We start from the raw sequence: 15,580 nt of genomic DNA on the forward strand, positions 1-15,580 counted from the left end.
CTCTGCAGTCTTTATAGGTTGTTTCTTTTTCGGATGAAATTGCGTAACCCGTATCTGAGCTTCATCCTCTTCTAACGTTTTATCCTTTGCTATTCCTTCCAAAGAATTTAACCTTGCCTTGCTCCTCGTAGTTCTGGTGGCGGGATAGGTTTCTAATAATGTGAGGTTTGAGGGAATTGTATGTTGGCTTGTACTCTCACCCTCATGAGGTACGCCTTCTAGTTTAAAGACTGATCCTTATCAGTTTCTTGTGGGACTAATTGGGCTAGTAATTGTTGTGATTGGGCGAGTTGATTATTGTTGATTGCCAACACTAGTTGGTTGAGGATTAGATCTTCCTTCACCATTATTTGCGACTGATGTCGTATTGTTATTTCGGTCAGGGCAATTCCTTACTATGTGCCCAGGCTGTCCACAAGAGTAACAAACAATCCTTCTATTTAACAATTGTTGCGGCTGCGGCGTCACTTGCTGCGGATTTCGATAATTGGTTCCCCTATATCCCCTATTTCCGGTACTCAACTGTTGTACCTGTCTAGTCAAATCCTGAATGGCTTTGTATAGGTCTTCCGTTTGAGTATTAGTGCCTGCAGGAGCGAATTTATTAAGATAGGCGTTTACCGCATGTTGGTCTTGATGGGTTAACTCATAGGCCTTCGCTCTGTCTACTGCGGCGTTCCAGGTTTGATCGTTATGTGGTTTTACGGTGACGTACAAGTCAGGCAACAACCCGTTTACAAATTTACGAGCTTTAATAGCTTCTGGATATGCGAAGGCGTTAGTCTCTACCTCCTATATAATTCTTGTAGAGCAGCGGCGTATGTGTTTACGTCTTCGCCGGGCTGCTGTCTTCTTTGTTCCAATTCCGTGGTCCAGATTTCGATCAAGGTTTGCATTCTGAAGGCGGCAGGGAAATTCAATATAAAATCCGTATTGTTATTGTTGCCAGTCCACGCAACAATCTTGTTCAGATCATTATTCGGCAATGCTTGGTTGGCATTCCACCAAGTAGAAGCAGCTCCCTTTAGGTATGCTGGTACGACTTCCAATTTTTGTACATTTGCAATACCATTTGCATTACAGGATCTGGTGAAATCCTCTAACCACGCAACTGGGTCCTGGTTGCCACCATAGAAATATGGCAACTCGGCCACCTTTCCTTCTCGTCTAGGCGGGTTGGCAATGGCCTGTGTATTTCCGGCCAAAGCATTGTTGGTGTTAGGTAATGCTTGGGTCAATGCAGCAATTGTTGCGCGTAATTGCTGAAAGTCCTGTTGGTTAGGTTGTGCCATGTTAATCACTTGTGGGATTACTGGAGCTGGATTATTCGGTGTGTTGTATATAGGTGGTAGGGGAATATGTAAATGGGGAATATTTTCCTCGGAATTTTCAGATGTAGTATCACTTAAAGCTTCAGGTTCTGGTGAGGTGGTAGTCTCACTGACTTGATAAAGGACTTCGTTAGGGTCCTGTTGAAATCCGTTAGTTAAATTATAGGCGTTGATAAGGTCCTGACGCAATAGAGTATAATCTATTGTTGGTTCTATATCAGCGTATCGGATGCTGAACAATAGGTTATGTATAGCGTTATTGATATCTGTGTTAGTAATCGAATACGCAACCTCTTTAAAATATTGTTGAGTGTATCGGGTGTATTCTACAACCGGATAGTTGGAAGAAATCCAGTCCAAAAAGTGCTGAAAAGTGGGTGTTAAGGGAATTTCTGATGGGTAACAGTTATTACACGAAAGGTCACGATGATAGGCGGTTACGTTATCTAGCCCTAACTGTCTATGTATAGCGTCGTGTATAGTATTACGATCAAAATGGTTTTGGAACATAAAAGGGGATTAAAGGTAGGGATCGGAAATTCTGGCAGAAGGCACCAATTTGTTGTATCAGTTCTTTTACGCTTAAAAATATTAAGCAATTTATATGGTTAGGTAGCAGAAGGTTTATGTAGTGTATAGACAAACAATATATCAAAATTATCCGATCAGACGTGTTGTATAGCGCTGTATGTCGGCATATACTTCCAAACACGAATAAAGGATTTCACTTGATAAAAAACTATCAATTTATAACTTAAATAAAAACTTTTTTTTATTCCCTCCTCATTACAACAAGAAAATTGACCTATATTTATAATAAATTATACATATAAGAAGAAATTTAATATATTTACTATGTATAATATGACTAACATGTTCAATACGTTGATCATAACCAACATGTTGATTATGTCCGACATGTCAATCAAGTTAAACATTTGCAACATCGATCAATTTCGGAGTGGCACATGACGATCACATGACACTATTTAATTAAAACCCGTGACATACCTCCGCCTGATCTATTTATGGTCAAAAACTATTCGATCCGTGTGCATTCCAATCAACTAATCCAATTTCGGTTAATTCGGTACTAAATTTTTTTTTCGGATTCCTTTTTTTCGGAAATTTCCCTTTTTTTAAACCGATTTCTTTCTTTATCCTTTTTCTTCCCCCCAAATTTTTTTTCTTTTTCTTTCAACTTTTTCTTATTATTAAATAAAGAAATTTTTAAAATATCATTATAACATGTAGGAAAATTGACTGACGTTGATAGAGAGATGATTAAGATTATTTCAATTAAATTGAACGCTGGATAAATTGTTTGATTTTCAAATTCATAAAAATCAAAAAAAATTGATATTTTTACAATATTTTATAATTAATTGGTTTATTTGATAATAGGTTATTATAATCAAATCCATATCCTCCAGATTTTTAAATAAAGATTTTAATTGAAATGGTTTAGTTAAATTAATATAAAATGAGTATCAAAAGAGTAATAATAAACGAAATGAACAGATTCTAATTTTAATATTTTTCTTAAGTTGGTTATAACTTATAAGTTTAAGATTGACGTAATATAAATAATAAGAAATAATTATAATAATATTTTCATAAAATTAAAGTTTTTTCGAAAATACTTCTAAAAAAATTAATCAATTTTTATTAATAATTATTTTTTCACAATTCCTTAATTAATCCGAAATTTCATTCTACACTCAAACGTCAAATCATTAATAATTAATATCATTCTAATATTATTAATATATAATTTAATACGTATTATTTTATTATTTTTTGTTAACTAATTATTACCATATTAAATTCCTAATTATAAACAAAAACCATCTTTAATTTACTTAGTATTAAATTATGATACTAAATTTTTCTATTTAAACAAACTCATTGGTCCCGGTGCGAAGCAACGGGTGACTGCTATTATAATCCTAATTTTTTTATCAATTCGAAATTTTTTTTTTTAAAAAAAAAATTCTTTATAAATATTTTATTACATAAATATATATAAACTTCACATTAATTAAAAAATAATATCAATTAAAATATTAAATAATTAATAAATTGGAAATAGTTCTCTCAGATGTAAAAGAAATTATCGAAACTTCGAAGCTTTAGAATTGGCTAATTTAAAGAAAGAGGATTAGAATTATAATATAGGCAAGAAATCCTATATAATTTTTTTTATAGGTAATTTAGTATTTTGCAGCTTCAATTTTTTTCACAAGTTCTGCAAGAAAATTAAAAAAAAAAAATTAAAAATTTAATAAACATGAAAAAGCTTAAATATGATTGTGTTTATAATTTATTTATTTAAAGATAAATAAATGCAACATGCTAGTATAAGTGTATAACAAATAAAAATATTTATTTAAATTTTTATTTTCATATTTTAAAGAAGGAGCGAGCGCCATTGCATAGGACTTCAAGGGATTGAAAAAGTGTATGGCGTGGCTGGTAAAAAAGTATGTATGATTTTTTTAACTACATACGTACATCTTCTATATTTATATTTAGCAATCAAAATAGTACGTACGATTTAAAATCATACGTACTAACAAAAATCCAATCTTATTCCATGGAATCATGGATATCTAATAAAAACTACATATCAGATATACACCGATGCTACCCCCTTTCGTGGGCCCCAGTTATTCATTGATATCTACTCTAAAAAGATTTTCGGTGGTACACAGTGGTACACGGTGGTACTCAGAAATTAAAATAAAAATGATTTCCTTAAAAATGAGAATTATTTAAATCTGTTAGACAAAACATTATGACATTGGAGTTGAGTAGTCGAATCTTGACTGATTCTTATTCTAAGGCACCAGCAATTTTATAATTGGCAAATCAGGTGAGAAGTCTTGCGTTTATAACCCCGAAGGAAAAATCATCATTTGGCTTGATAGTTTAACTAGGTTCAATTCAAACCATTGGAGAATCGGGTAAGAAACATACGTATCGGTATTTATTTAATTCATTAATCAGCATTGACAATCAACATTTTATTTTTCAAGGATTCTAGTACTCAGATTTGTCAAAGTACTTAATCAATTTGGATGGTAAATAATATAATCTTGTTGATACACTAGGCATTTTTGATATAAAGAGACTCAATGATAAAATTCAGAATGAGATTGCACAATCAATTGTCCAATGCAATCATGGTTTAATTGCGATTTTGTTCGTTATAGGCAAGTTCTTGCAAGAATTGACATAATAATGAACGTATTTTATTTCTATATTCTAAATATTTTTTGTAAACAATAGATTTTAAAGCTGATGGTAGATATACAAAAGAGCAATAAACTACAACTGACGCAATTCTGAATTCCTTGGTGGTCATGAAGAATCTCGTCGTCACATAATTGTCGTTTTTACTCATTGTAGTAAGAAACAAACTGAAGACCGATTTTTTATGGAAGAAAATTTCAATGACAACCTCAAATTATTTTTGGACAAAGTTGGAAACCGCTGGGTCATCTCACCAAATCTAGAAATTTTCAAAGACAAAATGATCCAGTTGTGGAGCGTCATATGAGTGGCCTAAAGCATAATATTAGAATATTGCCAAATCACTATACCACAAAATTTTTGAAAAAGTTAGAATTGCACGTGAGAAAGAACTGCGAGAAATTGATCAAATGAGAAGATTTACAAACGAAAAAATAGATACCGGATTAGTCGTAGCCAAACGCATTCAAAGGTTATTCATTCTTACAGACGACAGAAGAACTGAAGTATCACAATTGAGCATCGGCGATAAAGTTTGTTGTGGCGAAAAAAATGGTAAATTGATTTTTAGTGGGATTTATGCAGTCGTCCATACAGACAATCAAATTGTGACTCAATATCAGCGAATCGATTATCTAAAATTAGACGGCACAGAAGGTGACAAATAATTTCCAATTGATAATTTATTCTCAAATATTTTTTAATAGCATGAATCACTCTTTTTTTTTCCGATAGGCACTCTACGTCTCACTCCAAAACACCATTTATTCGTTTCTCAAGGAAAAAACCATTTTCGCTGAAGATGTTTGAGCTTATGAGACTGAGCTCTTACTTTTTGATGGCAAAAAATTTAATGATTATAAATATCAGTTATATATTAATTGGGATTTATTTGATTATTTCTTTATCTTATTGGATGTGCATTTAAAAAGAATATAACTAAAAATACTGTATATTGTTATTTTAATTACCTATAACTATATTAATCACGTTCATTTCCCTTTTTTGTGAGCCTTTTCCTTTAACAACATTTTGAATATCATCCGCTATTATTGTCTTTTTCGTTTTTTTTTTTAATTTCATTGCTTCAGATTTTGCTAAAATATTTAATGATTTCGAAAATTTTGATTCTCTAATTCTTATTTTGTTATATCCCTTTCTGGAATTTTCTCTTTTCGTGAAATCGAAATTTTATTTTCCATCTCTTATTAAATTTTTTTAATAAAATGATGTTTCTTAATGGTAACCCGTGTTTTTGTGTAAAAAGGCTTCATGTTTAATTTTCTTCTCTTTTTTTTAAAAAAAAAGCCAAACCGAGAAAAGTTCAGCGAGAAAAAATTTTTTTTTTTTTTTTGCGTAAAACATAAATCTGAAATTAATTTTTTTTTGGCCCATTAGAATGAAACACTTTGCTGATTCATGATTCATTAATTGATAATATTTGAAGATTAGATATTGTTACAAATTTGGCTAACGAAAAAAGGAAAGTTTGAAAGAAAAAGAAAAAAATTTCGGTTTAAAAAACCACCTGAAAAAGAAAAAAAAAATCGGGTCACGCGTTTCACATTAACACAATTCAATTTATTTATACAGGAGGATAATCTAAACGTCAAAGAATTTTTTTAAAATAAAATATAAAATTTGTAAATCCAAATATTGTGCATGACTGAATTCTTAAGGTATCATAATAAAGAGCGTAACAATCAAAACCGAGAATAAAATTGATATTGTATACTTTCTCTTTGGGCTCATTGTGTATATATCAGTAATATCATTATGCAATCTTTTTTTTATTTTAATGTGCTCTATAAAAGCTACAAAATAAAAAAAAAATTATCAAATTCTGATATAGATCATATACTGTGTATACGATCAAATTTCAAAATCAATTCTACTTGTCTTTAATGCCATTGAGAAGACCACTCACTTATCATGTACAGGAATAACAGCGTACATTTATAGCAATAAATAAATTCAACAAAATTAAAAATGTTTATTTAATGACGCTTATAAGGTTAAAACAAAATTAAACATACAGTAGATCTAATAAAATTGGCATAACTAAACTACTTCACGATCTTTTAATAATCATGTTAAAATAATCTATTTGCTCGAGAATCCATTGACCTCGTTTCAAGTAACGAATATAAGGATGAATTTCTTTACTACACTCAGGAGTGGGCATGATCCATGAGTAGAGGCGGAAAGAAATCATTACGAAATCGATGATCGCTTGATAAGGTGGAGCAACAGCATAGCACGAGCAAAGTATATCATCAACAACAATTTTACCACTTTGTGTAAAAGGAGCAGTGTAACCAAGTTCCCATTCCTCAAATTAATCAAAGTGAAAATGAACAAAAAAAGGTTAATACGTATAAAGAAATTTATTAAATACGGAAAACGTAAGATTAATTATTACTCTTGTAACCCGATGTGGAATCACAGGAATTAATTTTTTGCCATCAAAAAGTAAGAGTTCAGTCTCATGAGCTCGAACATCTTCAGCGAAAATGGTTTTTCCTTGAGAAACGAATAAATGGTGTTTTGGAGTGAGACGTAGAGTGCCTATTCGAAAAAAACGAGTGATTTATGCTTAGAAAGTATTTGAGAAACATTTAATTAGATATTTATTTATCACCTTCAGTGCCGTCTAACTTTAGATAATCGATCCGCTGATATTGAGTATCAGTTTGGTTGTCTGCATGGATGATTGCATAAATCTCGCTAAAAATCAATTTACCATTTTTTTCTCCACAAAAAACTTTGTCGCCGATGCTCAATTGTGACGCTTCAATTCTTTTGCCGTTTGCGAGAATAACCTCTGAACGCAGAGAAAAACAAGTACCCTTTTTTTTCACTTCTTCTTTGGCTACGACGGTTCCTGCATCTATTTTTTCACTTGTTTTTACCAATCCAGTTTTATTCTCATTTGATTCAATTTCTTGCAGTTCTTTCTCACGTGCAATTCTAACATTATCAAACAATTCTGTGGTATAGAGATTTGGCATTAGCCTAATATAATGTTTTAGGTCATCCATGTGACGCTCCACAACTGGATCATTTTGTCTTTTGAAAATTTCTAGATTTGGCGAGATGACCCAGCGGTTTCCGACTTTGTCCATAAATGATTTAAGGTTGATATTGAAATTATTTTCCATATAAACTCGGTCTTCTGTTTGTTCTTTTTTACACTTGGTAAACACAACAATTATATGACGACAAGATTCTTGACCAAGGAATTTCAGGGTTTCATTAGTAATATCTTGAAACTCTCGTCCAATTTTTTCCCAAGCTTGAAAAGTTGTTGTATACAAAATAAACATTCAGGATATCATAGAAATAAAACACGCTCATTAATACTTACAATAACTTACCTAAGACATATAAAATCGCTGATATACCATGACAACATTGGACAATTGACTGTGCAATCTCATTTAGGACTTCACGGTCGGGTTTCTGTGTATCAAAAATACCCGGTGTATCAACAAGATTATATTCTTTACCATTTATATTTATTAAAGTACTTTGACAAATCTGGGTGAGAGAATCCTTGAAAAATAAAATGCCAGTTGTCAACGTTAATTAATTAATTATATAACATACCGATACTAGTTTCTTACCGAACCATCCGATGTTTGGAACTTTTCTTCTCCAATCAACATATTTGCCAATGTACTTTTTCCCGCACCTAGTTAAATCTGTTGAGCCAAATAATAATTTTCCTTCGGATTTTTATGCGCAAGACTTCTGACCTGTTTTACCAAATAGTAAAATTGCTGGTGCCGTAGAATAAGGGTCAGTCAACATTCGACTACGAAGCTCCAACGTCATAATATTTTCGTCAGAATTAAAATACAAATGATTTTCTTAAAAATGAGGATTATTTAATTTTGCTAGTGTACCACCGTGTACAGTACTACCGAAAATAGGGGTATGTTTCAGAATGCTTATTTTAGGAATTAATAGTCATTTTTGTTTTTTACTTGATCGACAACCTAATTGAAGCCTTGTCTCCTAAGATGTCTCTTCAGCAAGACTCTTCAAGTAATACTAATTCAGATATTCCTGTCATACTGTTGGTAGGAAAATCCGGTAAGAACTTATGACGTAATGTCAATTGTTGTTTATAAATATAATTTCATTTCTCTTTTTTTTTAAAAAAAAAAATCAAGGTGCTGGTAAAAGTACTCTGGGAAATTTGCTCTTAGGTCGAAATGAATTTGCTGTTTCAGACTCAGCTGTGAGTAATTATAATTAATATAATAGAGACTTTTAAAAACAAATCGGGACGAAATTCTTACATAATGTAAATTTTAATAAGGAATCTTCGCTACAAGTGTGTCAAACTGCCTTGATTGAAATAAATAATAAAACGTTCAATCTTATTGATACTCCTGGAATTTTTGATACTGGTAAAACGGATCAAGAAATCTTGAAAGAAACAGGCCAAGCAATCTTGCAATGCGTTTATGGAATTCAAGCCATTATTTTTGTCATGGGTATGTAGAATTTTTCACATTCTTTATACAGAGTCTTTCAAATGGTTGAAAAAGTTTTCTTACTTTAGAGGCAACACGTTTTACTAAGGAACAGAGAGATACTATCAATCAAATTGAAAAATATCTTGGCCCGGATTCGCTGAATCACATGATTGCAGTGTTTTCAAAATGCAGAAAGGCTCCGACAATAGACCCTGACTTGCTCTTTAATTCATTAGCCCAAGAACAAAAGGATTTTCTCAATAGTATTGACAATAGATTCACTATATCTCCTAATCTCGAGATTTTTGAAGAACCAGACGACCCAATTGTCGCGCGCCACATTAAAAACCTCAAGAACTACATTGCTGATATTCCAAATTTCTACACAACAGCTTCCTTTGAAAAAGTTTGCATGGAAATTGAACGTCGACATTTGGAGGAAACACGAGAAAATACGAAAAAAAATTCTCAGCAATCACGTGCAATTGCTGGTTATAACAATATGGTGCGTGAAGCAGCAGGTTGTTTTGCTGCACATTCAAAGGTTACTCTGCAAAATGGCAATGTCGCCAACATTTCGGAACTTGTTATTGGAGATTATGTATGTTGTGGTTTTGAGAATGGGAAGCAAATCTTCAGCGAAGTGTTTTTATTTATCCATGCTGATCACGATGCAGTGACTGAATTTCTATTAATTGATTTCATGAAACAAGATGGAACACAAGGTAATTATTTCATTAATATATTTATATATACTACCTAAAATTTAAGTATTTACTTTACTTAATCAACTTAATTTACAAAGGAACCTTTTGCGTTACTCCTGAGCATCACATTTTCTTGAATGATGGTGGGACTGATTTTGCCAAAAATATTATACCAAACAAAACTCAATTTTTTATTTCCAGCAGAGAGAAATTGATTCCCGTTACTTCAACCCGTATAACAAAAGTTAATATTTTTTTTTTTCTGAAAATTTCTAATTGGTTGCACACTTAAAAGATCAGACCCTAATCTCTTTATTTCATTTAATAAGGAACGAAAAAAAGGTTATTATAGTCCTTTGACTCGAAGTGGAACTATTCTTGTGGATGAGATTCTTTGTTCTTGTTATTCCTCTGCGCCTCCTTATCAAGCCTTATTTAATTTTGTCTTTGCGCCATTAAAAATCTACACAAAAATTTTTCCTTCTAATTATCTAGATAAAGAGATTCATCCTTATGTGAAATTCTTAAATAGAGGCCGCAAGATAGTAGAATTCCTTGACTATTTAAATATTCCTCGATCTCTTTAAATTTAAAAAGATAGTGTTGTGATTTATTCTAATAATAAAATTAAAGCTTATTACAAATCTTAAAATACTATATATAATGATACAAACAAGTTTTTATAAAGAGTTTATAACATTGCTGTTAATTCTTTAAAATTTTCTTTATTATCCCATCGGTAAAATATTGGCCGGTTCATCACTTGAATTGTCATAATTTTCATTTCCTCTTAATATGTTCATCCGATGATAAGATTTAATTAACTGTTATTATTTTTACTACAAATTGTTTTACACTAAGAAATTATTATTATGATTTATATGATAGTTTCAGTTCATTGGAGCAATACGGCATCAATTCTTCTTCATTTTAGAAATTGTGTAATATATTATCTCTTTAAAGGAAAAAATTAAGCTTAGATAATTTATAAATTAATGTTGAACATCTATCTTTAACCTTGAAAGCATATTTATTTAATTGAAATTTATCCAAAGAAAATTTTATATATTTTTAAGAAAAAAGTCACTTTATATAGAGCTGCAACCCGTTACCCGTTTATCCGGATACGATCCGGGTATACTCGGGTATTTATGAGTATCCGAGCCATGGAATAGCAAATGGGTAAAAATGGGTAATGCCCGTTTTTGTATCCGTTTTGTGTGATACACATATACTGTAAGGGCTGGATTTACCTAGTGAAATTATTAATTTTTGGGGCGCAGGATTATATTTAAATTTACTGCGGTCTGAAATGACGTTAAACTATTGGGTATTTTATGACTTTCCCAGCGTAACCTGAAAAAAAAGTCACGAAAAATCACGTGACCTTTTTTGTCACAACCGGCACACCCCACTGCGTTTCCATTTTTCTATAAGTATCTGAGGGACAGTTTTTTTCGAGTAGGTAAAACTTATTCGTCACTACTTATTCGTCACATGTGCGCCACACTTAATTTCAGTCAAGTTGCGTAATGCCGGCCATTTCGTGACATTTTTTTCAGGTTACGCGTATTTTATTTACTGCGTCCGAAATGACGTTTAAGCTAGCGGTTTATTTTTATTGGCTATTAGAGAATCGGGTAGATCATCAATTATCATGTGCGAGAGAAGGCAGGAGAATCATTTATAAAATCGTATTTCGTAGAATAACCAATCTCTAATTTTGTTTACTACTGTATATTACTCTTTAGAAAAAGGGAATTATTATTTATGTACAGCTAATTTCAAAAAGGTCGGGACATTTAGCAAATTTTAAAGAACTCGGAAATATTCGGTAAAGATAAAATTATACCACCATTCTCGGAACAGTACTCTAAAATTAGCGTATAATTTACATAAGTGCCCCGTACATTATGAAATCGGCTGTAATTGGTTCTTTAGTTATTTAAATATATTAAATATATTAATTGAAGTTTAAAAGATTAATAATCTTGGAAATTCTTTTCTTTCTTGAATTAAATTTTGCCAGAGTTAAGATGTTAACTCTGGCCAAAATTTTAATGCCGGCCGGAATTAAGGGTTATATGGATTTTTGCTTGGCCGAATGAAATTTTATTAAATCTGCCCAAAATTATAATATTCGGCCGGAATTAAGTGGTGTGTTGACGGCCTTTAACAACACTTATTTAATAATTTTAGTTTAAACAATATCAAAGTAATAAATATCTTGATTTGTATATTTATTGATCCGGATCCAGAAATTCTGATGGGTCGCAGCTCTATTAACCAAGTATCTACAACTGCAGCAAGTGCAGCAAGTTGTCAATTGGTTGGTTCCTCGTTTTCTAACAAGACTACGAATATAAATATCGTATGATTCTTTTATATTAGTAAATTAAAAATGGCGTTCTATTTTCTCTAATATTAAATTAAAATTTAAATTAACCATACCGGATACTGGATAAAACCGCTACGACCAAACATTATGTTAAATATAGCTTTTATAACAATAAATTATTAAATTTGTTAAAATGCAGTATTATTCTTTACAATCAACTTTAATAACTCTAATATATTTTAGTTCTAAAATTAATATCTCCTTTAAATCCTGTTTTAGCACAGGATAAAAAAATTATAATTTTATAATAGTATAACTGTTCAACACTTTTTCATGTTTTTTTTTTACGCCAAATAGCCATGAATAATATAGATATTTGAATCTGAATTTTGTTATAATGAAACAATTTCAAATAATGATAATAAGTTATCAACGTGTTTGATCCCGGCATTTATAGTTAAGGCATCCGCTTGTCGTTTCTCTTAAATTTTTACATGGTATAATGAAATACAAAATTTGTAAAATCCAAATACTGTACATGATTGAATTGAGGATTCATTTAAGGTATCATGTTAAAAATGAGTAATAATTATAAATCGAGAAATCGTATAATGAATGCGAAAATATGAATAACCATAGGAAAACTATTATTACACCTTATTCACTTATTCTAAAGACTAAAATTTGGTTCAAATTTCCTTTGAAATATGGCATATATATTGAATTAGAAAGTTCCTGTCTGTTTATTTCTTTATTGCGATACATTTTTGATTTGCAAAAGCTGTTATGATCGTAGTAAATTATTTTTTTATTTGTTGAGTATAAATGACAAAATTTTATAACTTTAATAATAGAGAAAGAAGACGAAGAAAAAATATTTTGGGACATAAAATGATCTATTTTGAGCTTACTGGTCAGTAATACAATGGAGAAATTACTTTATCAGGCATTTACTATTGATGATTTATGTTTAGCACAAATGAATGTAAGCCTGATAAAACAGTTACTCAGCACAAAGTTCAGATACTGTATCTATTGAACAACTTCTCATCAGTTTCATTACTAATTCAATTAAACATTTCCTTTAAATATATGCCCAATTTCCGTGTTTTTAATATCATTAAGAAAAGCACTAATTATTCATAGGAATAACATTAACAAATATTTCGATCCTATGAAGGTGAAAGGTAAATTTAAACCTTCGAGAGCATATCGACAACAACCGAACAACTTGATTATTGCAAATTTGCTCAATTTTAAATTCAATAAAATTAACAAAATTAACGAAATTAAAAAAGTTTATTTAATATATAACATTGTTAATTAAATAGATAAAATAAATATAATAGAATATGATTGTATTCATGCTCTTTTAACAATCGTGTTAAAATAATCTATCTGTTCGAGAATCCATTGACCTCGTTTCAAGTAACGAATATAAGGATGAATTTCTTTCTTACAATCAGGATTGGGTATAATCCATAAGTAGAAGCGGAAAGAAATCATTACGAAATTAATGACTTGCTGATAAGGTGGAGCAACAGCATAACACGAGCAAAGTATATCGTCAACAACAATTTTACCACTTTGTGTAAGTGGAGCAGTGTAACCAACTTCCCATTCCTTTAAGTTAATTAAAGCGGATTGAAAAAACGTTAATATAAAGCAAATTTATTAAAATATGGAAACGTAAGATTAATTACCTTTGTAACCCGATGTGGAATAACAGGAATTAATTTTTTGCCATCGAAAAGTAAGAGCTCAGTTTCGTAAGCTCGAACGTCTTCAGCAAAAATTGTTTTTCCCTGAGAAACGAATAAATGGTGTTTTGGTGTGAGACGTAGGACGCCTATTAGAAAAAAAGATGACACAATGTTATTATGATACATTTAATAATGAATGATTTAAATTGGAAGTTAATTTTTATTACCTTTTGTGCCATCTGACTTTAGATAATCGATCCGTTGATATTGAGTCGTGGTCTGATTGTCTGTATGGATGACTGCATAAATCTCGCTAAAAATCAATTTACCATTTTTCTCTCCACAAAAAACTTTATCACCGATGTTCAATTGTGACACTTCAATTCTTTTGCCGTCTGCAAGGATAACCTTTGAATACAGAGAGAAACAACCACCTCCATTATCTTCGAATCCTTCCTTGGCTGCGTTGATTCCTGCGTCTATTTTTTTATTTGTTTCTACTACCCCAGTCTTTTTCTCGTTTGATTCAATTTCTTGCAATTCTTTCTCACGTGCAATTCTAACTTTTTCAAACAATTCTGTGGTATAGGGTTTTGGCATCATTTTAATGTAATATTTTAAGTCATTCATATGACGCTCCACAACCGGATCATTTGGTTTATCAAAGATTTCCGGATTCGGAAAGATGACCCAGCGATTTCCGACTTTTTCCAAAAACGTTTTGAAGTAGTCACCAAAATCATCTTCCATTTTATACCGGTCTTCAGTTTGTTTTTTATTACATTTAGTAAAAACAACAATCATATGCCTACTAGATTCTTTTTCGCCGAGGAATTTCAGGATTACGTCAGTTGTAGCTTTTTGCTCAAGGGTGTCTTTGCCCCATTCTTGAAAATTTACAATAAATGAGTATTTGGAATATTTACTGTAAATAATCACTAATTACGGTAAATGTAACGTCGATTATTATTTGTTTACCTATAACATACAAAATTGCTATGGTACCATGACTGCATTGGACAATTGATCGCGCAATTTCTTTCAGGGTTTCATCATTTGGTTTTCTTACATCAAAAATACCCGGGGTATCAACAAGGTTGTATTCAATACATTCATCATCATGCAATTTAATTAGATCACATTGACAAAACTGGGTACAAGATTCCTTGAAATAAAATGCTGAATATCAATATCGGTCAGTATATTAGATACTAAAAAATAGCTACGTTTTCTTACTTACTCGACTATCTGACGTTTTGAACTTTTCATCATCTTCAAACAGTTTATTTGCCAACGTGCTTTTTCCCGAGCCTAATTAAACCATTTTAGGTTAAACTTCAATTTTTCATTTGGATTTTTATTCTCACCTGTTTTGCCAATTATCAGAATTGCTGGCGCCGAAGAATAAGGGTCCGTCAAAATTCTCCTACGAAGATCCAATGTCATAATTTTTTTGAACAAAATTCTTATAATTTTTTAAAAAAAAGCTGATGATAATATAACATCAAAAGCTGAAATTTATTATATTATTTATATTCATGCAAATTGCCATTACTATTTCTTTACAGTAACCACCATGTACCACGGAACCATCACTTTTTTCGTATAACCAGGGATTTTATGATATTTTTCATAGTTCATTATGATATAATGATCTACAGTTATAAGTGGAAATTACATCATAATGAAAAACGAGGGAAAAAATATTTTTTGTTTATTAATTAATTAATCGGCTAGAGCGTAAATGTAAAGTTACTAT

General features: G+C 31.1%; 4 protein-coding genes across 4 annotated transcripts; 2 read left to right on the forward strand and 2 right to left on the reverse strand.

The window, feature by feature from the left end:
* Positions 1-4,996: 4,996 nt before the first annotated feature.
* On the forward strand, positions 4,997-5,254 carry OCT59_025891 (uncharacterized protein; the record flags this gene model as incomplete). Its single annotated transcript, XM_066142797.1, has 1 exon — positions 4,997-5,254. The coding sequence occupies one exon, from the start codon at positions 4,997-4,999 to the stop codon at positions 5,252-5,254; it is 258 nt and encodes an 85-aa protein (XP_065992374.1).
* A 1,403-nt stretch (positions 5,255-6,657) lies between these two features.
* On the reverse strand, positions 6,658-8,423 carry OCT59_025892 (uncharacterized protein; the record flags this gene model as incomplete). Its single annotated transcript, XM_025316257.2, has 6 exons — positions 6,658-6,918; positions 7,009-7,154; positions 7,228-7,881; positions 7,964-8,141; positions 8,213-8,280; positions 8,345-8,423. 6 exons carry the CDS (start codon positions 8,421-8,423, stop codon positions 6,658-6,660), a joined length of 1,386 nt encoding a protein of 461 aa, XP_025180958.1.
* Positions 8,424-8,611: 188 nt separating this feature from the next.
* OCT59_025893 (uncharacterized protein) lies at positions 8,612-10,367 on the forward strand (the record flags this gene model as incomplete). The annotated part of the gene is made up of 6 exons (XM_025316256.2): positions 8,612-8,684; positions 8,765-8,832; positions 8,914-9,091; positions 9,160-9,798; positions 9,879-10,024; positions 10,110-10,367. The coding sequence occupies 6 exons, from the start codon at positions 8,612-8,614 to the stop codon at positions 10,365-10,367; spliced, it is 1,362 nt and encodes a 453-aa protein (XP_025180957.1).
* Positions 10,368-13,391: 3,024 nt separating this feature from the next.
* On the reverse strand, positions 13,392-15,267 carry OCT59_025894 (uncharacterized protein; the record flags this gene model as incomplete). Its single annotated transcript, XM_025316255.2, has 6 exons — positions 13,392-13,741; positions 13,822-13,967; positions 14,049-14,708; positions 14,800-14,986; positions 15,062-15,132; positions 15,189-15,267. The coding sequence occupies 6 exons, from the start codon at positions 15,265-15,267 to the stop codon at positions 13,481-13,483; spliced, it is 1,404 nt and encodes a 467-aa protein (XP_025180956.1). The 3' UTR covers positions 13,392-13,480.
* Between the last annotated feature and the right edge of the window lie 313 nt (positions 15,268-15,580).

The sequence above is a fragment of the Rhizophagus irregularis genome, chromosome 6, assembly GCF_026210795.1.
Source record: "Rhizophagus irregularis chromosome 6, complete sequence".
In the NCBI taxonomy this organism is placed as follows: Eukaryota; Fungi; Glomeromycota; class Glomeromycetes; order Glomerales; family Glomeraceae; genus Rhizophagus; species Rhizophagus irregularis.